We start from the raw sequence: 10,539 nt of genomic DNA, 5'->3' as shown, positions 1-10,539 counted from the left end.
CGCCCACCGCTCCCATCTGCAAGTCAGCTTCTTTTGTGTCAAGTCAGATAAACAGCACTAAGACAGATTCGGATGAAGGAGATTCAGTTTATGAGTCAAATATAGCAACTCAGCTAACGATGCACTGATGTGCACATAAATGCATGACAAAGTTCGCAGTACACACACACACGCTGTTTTTGCACATCTACTTGAAGTGGCCATGTATAACCTCTATGCATTTTCTTTATTAAAAACATGCTGAACATTTTAAACTGGTAAAACTCATCCTTGAGGTGCAGCTGATCACAGAGAGTTGGAACAGATCCCATTTATTAATCCCAATTTTCCTTGCAACTCCTGTTTTGTGGACATATATACGCTTTACTACAGAGACATGTTAATACGTGGCTGTCAATCAATTTGGTGGACATGGAAAACCAAACTCCTACTTCATAATGTGGTGGACCTCAAAATCATGGGATTTAGATCTTATTTTAAAGTCAGGAAATAAAAAGAGAGACTTATTGTGTTTAGATCACGTCACATTACATAAAAATGGCTGGTTTAAAGTAAAAACATTAATTTGAAAAAAACTAATGCTTTTAACTTTACCTGATATTTTGGTTTTTGCTTTAAGGTCAATGTCATAAACATAATTTTTTACTTTTTCTAAATTTTTTGTCACATGATCTTGGCCTTTACACTTCTGTCACTCACAGAAGTTTGTTGTAGATCTCTCATCCCAGCCGGCACATGACCGACCTTCAACGTTGAAATATGGTTGAAATAAGGTCAGTTGTGTTTTGAACGTTGAAATAATGTTGATAGAACGTTTAATGTTGAATGGTTGAAAAACAGCCTGCATATGACAAGGCTTCAACGTTGAAATGTGGTTGAAAATATGTCAGTTGTTGCTTTAATGTTGAAACAATGTTGAATGATAAATGGTTGAAAAAAGTTACAGAAATCCTTGTACAAATCAACGTTGACATTTTTTTTATCATGATCTGTATGTTGAATTAACGTCATGGCTTCACCCAACATTCAACATGTTTGGTTACCATGGTATTGGAGGACTCCGCGCACGCGGCCACGCGCAGCGCGTCACTTCACTTAATTACGAACACCTGACCTGCAGTGCAGCAGAATTCAGAGGTAAGCGTGTTTTTAGATGCTTTAACGTTTTATTTACCCCCCGATTTTGTCAGTGTATCTTAAACGTGACTTTTGAGGTGTAGTGTTTCGAATTTTGAAGCATTTAAAACTTTCCAGTTTGGTTTTTAGTCTTGTTTGCGCTCCGGTGACGCGCAGCTAACCTCGAGGTAATGTCACATGTTTAGCGTTAGTCTAAATGAGCGTTTTTGTGGCAAATTCAAAGCGATAAACTCCAAACGCAGTTTAAAGTTACTGAGCAACGTTATAAAACAATATCCATTTTACACGCTGTATTATTAGTGTTATTATTACAAAGTTAACTGCTGTCGTTTCACTGTTGTTGTTGTTGTTTTTGCTTTTAGACATGTAAGTTAACTTACTCCAGAGACGCACTAACTTGCACAGCATTGAATGGAAAAGGCTTTGTCCATGTAAGTTTACTTTACCTTTAACTATCTGTTAAATCTTCTTGGTGCTTTGGTTGGTGATATTCTCTTTCTAATCTGTTTGTTTATTGATTGTTAGGCTATGTTGTGATATTATATTGTTATATTGATAGTATTATTGTGAAATCATGTTGTGATGTTATACTATGTGACAGTATTGGGGAACAAATATGTATTTAGTGAGAAATTAATGCTTAAATTACACTTTGTATAGTAGCAGATAAGAGGTGTAATGGGTTTTAACTTTCTGAGTTTTCTGGAAGGTCCAGTTGAGGGGCATCAAGAACATGCAGATGGCCTAAACCTGTGTCAGCCTGGACTGACTGCAGTTCTGCTACTCCACACCAAGGCTTTTGTATGGATGTCTGACTACTACTGTGTTCTCTAAAGGTATTACTGGAGCAAAACAACAGCACCTGTTACAGTGAAATTTGTATTCATAAAAATAGTGATACATGTGTAGCAGGTCCAGTACATGTGATGTCATTGAGAAGTTGTTTTTATTAAATGTCATTAAAACAAATAAATAAACATGCTATTTAAATAAATCTAAATATTAAAAACTTGAGGATTAAGATGACAAATGAAATGCATCATCTGTCTTGAGAAAAGGGTCTACTTAAGAATTCTGGTGTTTTCCAACTGAAAGGGATAGTTCACCCAAGAATGAAAATTTACTCACATTTTACTCCCCAAATGGTTTAAAACCATTATGAGTTTATTTTGTTGAACACAAAAGAGGCTATTCTGAAAAAAACTAAAAACCTGTAAACATTGACCTCCATAGTAGAAAAAAATACTATAGAAGTCAATGGTTAAATAGATTTGCAGCTTTCTTCAAAATATCTTCTTTTGTGTTCAATGTGGTCAGTAAATGATGACAGAATAAACATTTTTAACTATCCCTTTTATTCTCTGTCCTACATGCAGACTTTTACAGAAGTGCTACTCCTTCTAGAGTTTTTCTCAACCATATGTCTAAAAAGCTTTAAACAGCTTTTACAGTACATGTAATGGTTTACAACAACTTGTAATTATTAGATGTGTTGAATGTTTCATGATTCTTTACTGCAGCCTTGGTTAAAAAAAAAAAAAAAAAAGCCATTTTTTTCGAGAATCTGAAATTTGAATTCTGGAAATGCTGGCACCGGTGGTGGCGAAGGGCTTCCTGATGACATCACAACTAATTCTTCACTTCTCTTAGTTAGGAATATTCAGATGGATGAGTCAAAATTATTGAGTGTGGCGATATTATAATTTGGATTCAATAAAAATAAATATTTGAATTTCACTTTGTATAATAGCTGATACCAACTTAGTTGTAACCTCGTATTTCATTTATTGCAGGTTTTCTGGAAGCTCCATTTGAGGTCATCAAGGACATACTGATGGCCTAAACCAGTGTCAGCCTAGACAGACAGACATCTATTGCAGTTCTGCTACACAAGACCAAACTCTCTGCTTTTGTATGGATGTCTGACTAGTACGGTGTTCTCTAAAGGTATAACTGGAGCAAAACAACAGCATCCGTTACAGTGAAATTTGTGTTCATAAAAGATTGTGATATATCAGGTATAGTAACAGGTCCAGTACATTTGTCATAAAGGTTAAATCACAGTAAGTACTGTAAAAATAACTTGTTTGCCTTTGCCACAACAGGTCATTGTGTGTGCATACTGCTCGTAGTAAACACACACGCTGATCTGATGCGGGAGAGATATATGCAAACACATTTGTATTTACTGTTTTGTTTTGCCTCACTAAAGTGTTGTTGGAGCTTGGTATTTTCACAGTTGAAATCACTGAAGTCACATGGAACGTTTTGACAATGTGTTTTGTGCCTTATCTTGACAATGACCATCTTGGGACTATTGCTGTCTGTAGAGGATGAGAAAATATTTTAGTTTGTGTTCTGAAGATTAACAAGTCTCTGGGATGACACAAGTAATTAATAACAGAACCTATATGAACACTTAATGTGACATGTAATAGTGAAATAGTGGTGCCATTATTATAAGACCCATGTGAACATGCAATTTTTATGATACTAATAATAATAATGGAATAACAAATTGCTTTTACTGTTGTGTTTGTGAGAGAGAATCAAACCATATATTCTACACATTTTCTTGATGATTTACTGAACTATTTGTCTATGTTCCACTGTTACAGGTGCTCAGTTTTGCTGCAGTAATGCTAAACACAATAGATGTACTTTATACAAAAAAACAAAAAAAACTACTAAATATTTAGCATGCAGACCTGCAAAGTGAAGGAGCAATGTCAGGTTTAGATTATAGCATGAGTTTTCACTATTGTGAAAGTGAAGCCATTCATTCACAATGAATTGGAATAGCAAACCTCATTATTGATTTTGTAGGAAACTCACCTGGTGTTTGAGAAATAAATATGTATTTAAGTGCTAGACTGATATAGATGTTTTAGTGTTTTACACTTGATTCTTTGTCCCCAGTGCCATCTTTTACCTCAAGTGTTTCTCTCAACCTATAAAACCTCAAACAGATGTAATGTATTTCACTTGTGATTCTTAGTTGTGAGTGATGTTTTTTATTTTATTTTTTTACTGCAGCCACTTTAAAAATGGGTATTTTGTAAACTTTGTAAACAGAATTGTATTTTGGAGACTGTGATGGTTGAAGCGTAGTTTAGTTACTTAGTTTAATTTAGTTAGTATCTGTATTTTTGAAGACGGTAACACTTCACAATAAGGTTGTATTAGTAAGTGTTAATGTATTTACTAACATGAACAAAGAGCAATGAAGCATCTTTCATATAAAGAAAGTACAGTTCATGTCAGCTCAGTGCATTAATGTTAACAAGCATACATTTTGATTTTAATAGCATCGGGACATATTTCAATTAATTAAATGATTAATAAATGCTGTACAAGTATTTGTTCTTTGTTCATGTTAGTAAACATTAACTTTAATTCATGAAACCTAATTAAAAAGTGACTATTTAATTGTATGCCTTTTTTCTGTATTTGAGTGTACAGCATGTATAGTAACCTGCATGGTTTTAATGAACTATGTATGCTGTAAATGTTGCTGTATATTTAGAATAAATGAAATAATGAGGTGTGTATTAAATAAATTGATACACAGGCTAAGTTGTGTATTTGTGTCGTGTATTTTTTATTAGTAAAAATTTGTTTGCTATATTTATGGACTTTGCGTTGTATGTAATTTCTATTTAACTTACGTTGAAATGTATGACGGTGAAACAACGTCACGGTATCAACGTTGATCCAATTTGCAAAATCGAAAGGTATTTCAACCTTCATTCAACGTCTACAAAACGACCACAATTCACCCATGAAGAAGGTAAGAGTGAAACAACGTTGTGATTTCAACGGTGAATCACCGGTGGTGGTCCGACGGTGAAACAACGTCACTATATAAACGTTGATCCAATTTGCAAAATCGAAAGGTAATTCAACGTTGATCCAACCATAGACCTGACGTTGATTCAACGTTGAATCACCGTTGAAATGCCGGCTGGGATGTTAAAAACAGCAAAGGTTGGCAGAGAACCTGAACTAAACAGAGCTATGAACATTAGTAAGATCTTATAGTGTCTGACTATTTAAAGACTAAAGATATACAGCACTATTTCCAACAGCGTGAGCAGAGCTGAGCTTCGGGGTCTTGCTTTTGCTTCAGGAAGTAAAAGTGTGTCCTCTTGTCAGAAATCAAGATTATTATTTAATAAGCGATTCTCTTAAAAAACAATACTGTACATCAAAAGCAATCTGGTGATACTGAACATTTGTAGATTTAGCTGCTCACATTCTTAGCCTCAACTAATAATAAGATGTCACGTGACTTGAATTTGACACAGTTAGACTCTCATTTCCTCTTTGTTTCTTTCGTTGTTGGAGATAAATGTGTGAAACTGAAAGGCACACTAAGAACATTCAGCATTAGCAGTTTATTAGCCTGTAAAAGAGTAAAAATGTCTAAAGATGTTTATGAGAATGTGTTTAGCTCAGAGTCTGGAGAAAGAAACAGTGAGCAAGTGGAGATGATAGTGGCTATTTATGAGAGTGCAAACTGTGTGAGAGATCAAGACCTCAGGATAAACACACAACAATCACTTCAACAAACAGGTAATTACACATTTTGCACATTTAATCATTTAGTATTTAGTTCATGCAGAGCTTTTATTCAAATAAAAATGTCACAGTTTTCACATTAAGTTATGTAACATCATATTGGTCTTCATCAGGAAGTGACTCAGTAAATACAAGAATCTTCAGAGCTTATCCAGTGTGTTTGGTGCTGCTGTGTTTTCTTCTACTGACTGCAGTCATAGTGCTGAGCGTCTACAGCCATACAAACTACACACAAGAGAACAGAATTACTAGCCTCACAGAAGAGAGAGACCAGCTACTAATCAACATAACCAACCTCATAGAAGAGAGAGACCAACTACTAATCAATATCAAAGCTGGGAATGCTCAGAACCAAAACTTGACAAAAGAAAAGAATGAATTATCAAAGAATGATGATCTGATAATACAAAACGTGCAGTTACAGCAGGTGAAAAACGACCTGCAGGAGTGTCGTAATAAACTGGGTACTTCATCTTTGGTTACAACCTTTTATTCACATATAGTGTCGTTTAGTGTGATAGAAATAAATTACTTCTACTTTGTTGTGTTTACAGATGGATGGTTTAACTATCAGTCCAGCTTTTACTTCATTTCTTCAGAGAAAAAGAACTGGTCTGAGAGCACAAGAAACTGTAGAGACAGAGGAGCAGATCTAATCATCATAAACAACAAAGAAGAACAAGTGAGTGAAAAACTCTCTCTCCCCCTGTGTGTGTGTGTGTGTGTGTGTGTGTGTGTGTGTGTGTGTGTGTGCGTGTGTGCGTATTCTGGTATATGTGGTTTACAATAGTACAGTGACATGAGTATGACCTTGTTATTGCACTTTTTAAAGTGGTTATTGAGGACATGCTCTGTGTCATCATAATTTAAAATGATGGTTGGGTTAAGGGTAAGTCCCTATAATAAGTGGTTTATACAGTATAAAATAGATTCATCCTAAAGGTCCTAATAATCTACATATTTGTGTGTGTCTGAAAAAAATCACTTATTAATTATGCTAAATATAATTGTTGTTATTTTGTTTGCTTTGTACTGTATGGATTTACAAGTGTTACTGTTACTGTACACCCTGAATGGTTAGTCACAAGTGTAACGTTGTAGAAGGAGACTCGTTATTAGAGCAGTTTAACTTTGAACAACAATGCAACTTTGAACGTCTCGTTTGTGTCACAGATTTTTACTGTAGTACTGCCAACTGGACAGTGGGAGTTCTATACAAAGCCAACTGAGTTTGGGCATGATCAGATTTCACATAATTGGTTCTTCTTAGTATTTTTTAAGAAAATATCAGGTGGTGTTATAGTCTGGATTGGTCTGACTGACAGTGATGAAGAGAGCAGATGTAATTCAGTTTTTATGGCCAAGTCGGTTGTCAAGAGATTTATATATTTTTATACACAAAATATAATGTCTGTAAAGGCAGCAAAATGGTGGCAGATTACAATATCATTTTTTACACATTTTAGGATTTTGTTAAGAAAATATCTGCTGGTGATATGGTGTGGATTGGTCTGACTGACAGTGATGAGGAAGGCAGTTGGAAATGGGTTGATGACCCCAGCATGACCTCTGGGTAAGAAATCACTGAACTGAACTGATTATTATCTAATAACTGATTCTCCAGTTACTGAAGCCCTGAACATCTAATGCTGATCTGTAGTTTCAGGTTTTGGGGGACCTTTGAACCCAATGGAAAAAGAGGAGAGAACTGTGCTGTATCTCGTTCTTCAGGATGGGCCGATTATCCATGTAATGCTTATTTTCAGTGGATCTGTGAGAAAAGAACACTTTAAAAAGTCATTAAATTGTATTTTTGTTCATGCTGTAAATTACAGACGACATTTTTCTCTTAAAAACAATATTCAGACAAACAATGTGTAGTAGAATCCACAGGACTATTAAACAGCCAATTAACGTCACCATCACCAGCATGAAACCAGTACACACACACACACACACACACACACACGCTGCATCCTCTAACAAATTTAGCTCATAGCGAAAAATGATTCATTAATCATAACTGGTTATAATTATACATATTTGTTTCAGTTCTATGTAATAACTAGATGTAGCAGAATTCAAATTAATATTGAAACTAGTTCATCACATGAACGTTTCTTATCTACAGACTAGCTTTTCTTAATCAGATACTCCTATTTTACCCCTTTTACAAGATGTAAGATAAGTCTTTGGTGTCTCAAGAATGTGTCTGTAAAGTTTCAGCTCAAAACACCCATCAAAGCATTTATTATAGTTTCCAGAATATGTCCATTTTGTGTTCAGAGCAATGTGTATGTAGCTGTTTTGAGTCAAATATAGCAGGTAATATTATTTGATGTATTTCTGGTGGAGTTTATTAAACGATGCACTGATGTACACACAAATGCCATGACAAAATTCACAGTCCACACACAGTTTTTACACATCTACTTGAAGTGACTTTGTATAGCCTCTATGTCTTTTCTTTATATTAAACATGCTGTTTTGAACGCTTTAAAGTTATAAAAATCATTCTTGAGGTGCAGCTGATCACAGAGAGGTGGAACAGATCTTTTAATCCCAGTTTCTTTGCTCCTCCTGTTTGGTGGACATGTGTATATGCGTTACTATGGAGATGTGTTAATATGCAGCAGTCATTCAAATCAAGTGTCGCACTACTATGTTACATTGTGGCAGGCCTCAAAATTGATAAGGTTTGGATGCTCTTTTAAAGTCAGGAAATAAAAGAAAGAGACTTGTTGTGTTGTGTGTAATCCACAAACTGTTGATGAGCTGGTGGCTGGTCGAGCTTCTGTTTAATACGCATGTGCTGGCCTGTGTGTGTAACCTTAAAATTTTACATTGGTAAAAACAATTATTTCTTAGTTAAGTTTTTAATACAAAATATCTATATTTAACAGGTATTGAACTTAAAATATATTACTTGGAAAAATAAAACAATCTTAAATTGAAATGAAAAATAAATTATTAATTGCATGAGGTACAGCTTAAAAAGTTTTTCAGTGTGTGGTCACATTACTTAAAAAATGCTGGTTTAAAGTAAAAATGTTATTTTCAGAAAAACAAATTCTTTTATTTTACTGAGTGCGTACTTTAAGTTCAATTCACCTTTATTTGTATAGCGCTTTTACAATGAAGATTGTGTCAAAGCAGCTTCACATAGTAGATCATAGTAAATTGAAACAGTGTAGTTCAGTTTTCAGAGTATAAGTTCCGTTCCGTTTAGCTCAGTTCATTGTGGTTAATAATCACTAATGAGAGTCCAAACAAGAGCAAATCCATCGATAGCAGCTCTGCAGATCCCGAACCGTGCAAGCTAGTGGCGACAGCAGCGAGGAGAAAAGTTCACCAATTGGTGAAAGTGAAGAATTAAAAAACCTAGAGAGACCAGTTGGGCACGACCATTTCTCCACTGGCTAAACGTCTTGTGCAGAGCTGCAGTCGAGGGGTCGGAGGCAGGAATCTGTACGTCAGCAAAGACTCGTCTGTCCCTGAAGGGTCGCAGGAATCTCATGCTCTCCACTCCTACAGGACCACCACAGAAGCTGCTCAGGATACGGCCTGGTCCAGGATATGGAAAACTTGGGATCATCTCGTCGCTGGTCTTGGATCAAATCAGTGGTGCTGCATAGTCTGAGAACCTTGGTATGAGTATCCCTAGGTGGAAATAGAGAATAAAGAGAATAATTAGAGTAGCTGCTGTTCATAGTGTGTATAAACGAGATGCAGAAACCTGTGTGGAGCACATTCATGTATTATACCGCTAAGTGATTAACTGAGTGTATGCTTTACTAAAAATATAGGTTTTTAATCTAGTTTTGAACTGCGAGAGTGTGTCAGAGCCTTGCAAGTTATCAGAAAGGCTATTCCAGAGTTTGGGAGCCATAAATGAGAAGGCTCAATCTTCATTACTTTACTTTGCTTTTCTAGGTACTACCAGAAGCCCTGAGTTTTGAGATCTTAAAGAGCAAGTTGGATTGTAGCGAGACAGAAGGTTGGTTAGGTAAACAGGAGCTATATTTTTTAAAGCTTTATAGGAAAGAAGCAATATTTTAAATTCAATACAAAACTTAAAAGGCAGCCAGTGTTAGGAGGAAAAAATTGGGGTGATATGATCATATTTTCTCTGGTAGCTGTGTTTTGTACTAGCTGAAGTTTATTTATAGAGGATGCTGGGCCGCCAGCAAACAGAGCATTACAGTAGTCCAGCCTTGAAGTCATAAAAGCATGGACTAGCTTTTCTGCATCTGAGATGGATAGCTTACTTCGTAACTTAGCAATATTTCTCAGATAAAAAAATTCAGTTTTTGTAACATGGGAGATATGATTTTCAAAAGTTAAGTTGCTGTCTAATATACTGTAAGTGTACTGTAGGTTTTTGCTTCATGGCAAATCTCTCTTGTGCTTAAATCAGAACAAAAGGTTCCCTTTCATGGGAACTTCGACATGTGTCTAGGGAAAGACACTATGGGAGATTGCTAGATGACCAATCACTCTGAAGAGTAAAAAAACGGCCCAATGATTGCCAAATGAATTGGCAGAGCTCAGCTCCGCAGGTGCAAGCAATTAGTCATTAACGGTATATCAGCTGGAGCTTGCAAAGCGAGAATTAGATTTTTGCTTTAGAGCCACTCACTAAGAGACTGAAGAGTTCCAAACGTTTGCCAACCTGATTTCGAAGAGAAAATTGTCATCTCACCAGTAAGGGGTTAAGACCAATTACTGTAAAAAATATGGACGACGTGACAGCCCCTTTTCCCATTGAACTCCTTAAGGGCAAAACGCCTGCTTGACGGGCACAAACTGTCGCAAAAGACT

At 35.8% G+C, this 10,539-nt stretch overlaps 1 protein-coding gene and 1 long non-coding RNA gene across 3 annotated transcripts; both read left to right on the top strand.

Moving 5' to 3' along the window:
* Positions 1-721: 721 nt before the first annotated feature.
* Positions 722-4,713, top strand: LOC147842087 (uncharacterized). Of its 2 annotated transcripts, XR_015501135.1 has the most exons (5): positions 722-773; positions 1,057-1,137; positions 1,500-1,568; positions 1,847-1,973; positions 2,931-4,713. It is a non-coding gene; the product is annotated as an uncharacterized LOC147842087 (long non-coding RNA). The 2 variants fall into 2 exon arrangements; XR_015944866.1 differs by lacking the exon at positions 722-773 and having other exon boundaries at positions 1,094-1,137; positions 1,523-1,568; positions 2,931-3,805.
* A 693-nt stretch (positions 4,714-5,406) lies between these two features.
* LOC147842086 (uncharacterized) lies at positions 5,407-8,051 on the top strand. The gene is made up of 5 exons (XM_087270649.1): positions 5,407-5,712; positions 5,832-6,182; positions 6,273-6,400; positions 7,185-7,291; positions 7,379-8,051. The coding sequence occupies exons 1-5, from the start codon at positions 5,418-5,420 to the stop codon at positions 7,509-7,511; spliced, it is 1,014 nt and encodes a 337-aa protein (XP_087126775.1). The 5' UTR covers positions 5,407-5,417; the 3' UTR covers positions 7,512-8,051.
* Positions 8,052-10,539: the final 2,488 nt, after the last annotated feature.

This window comes from Danio rerio, chromosome 10 (assembly GCF_052040795.2).
Source record: "Danio rerio strain M-AB ecotype USA chromosome 10, GRCz13ab, whole genome shotgun sequence".
Taxonomy (NCBI): domain Eukaryota; kingdom Metazoa; phylum Chordata; class Actinopteri; order Cypriniformes; family Danionidae; genus Danio; species Danio rerio.
The sequence above is the reverse complement of the archived record's forward strand: the minus strand, read 5'-3'. Positions and strand labels throughout refer to the sequence as shown.

What these genes read in the sequence shown, in the direction of transcription:
- LOC147842086 (XM_087270649.1), top strand. Translation starts at nt 5,418, where the DNA reads ATGTCACGTGACTTGAATTTGACACAGTTAGACTCTCATTTCCTCTTT. An exon ending in ACAATCACTTCAACAAACAG is followed by an intron (nt 5,713 to 5,831) that starts GTAATTACACAT and finishes GGTCTTCATCAG; the next exon opens with GAAGTGACTCAGTAAATACA. An exon ending in GACCCCAGCATGACCTCTGG is followed by an intron (nt 7,292 to 7,378) that starts GTAAGAAATCAC and finishes GCTGATCTGTAG; the next exon opens with TTTCAGGTTTTGGGGGACCT.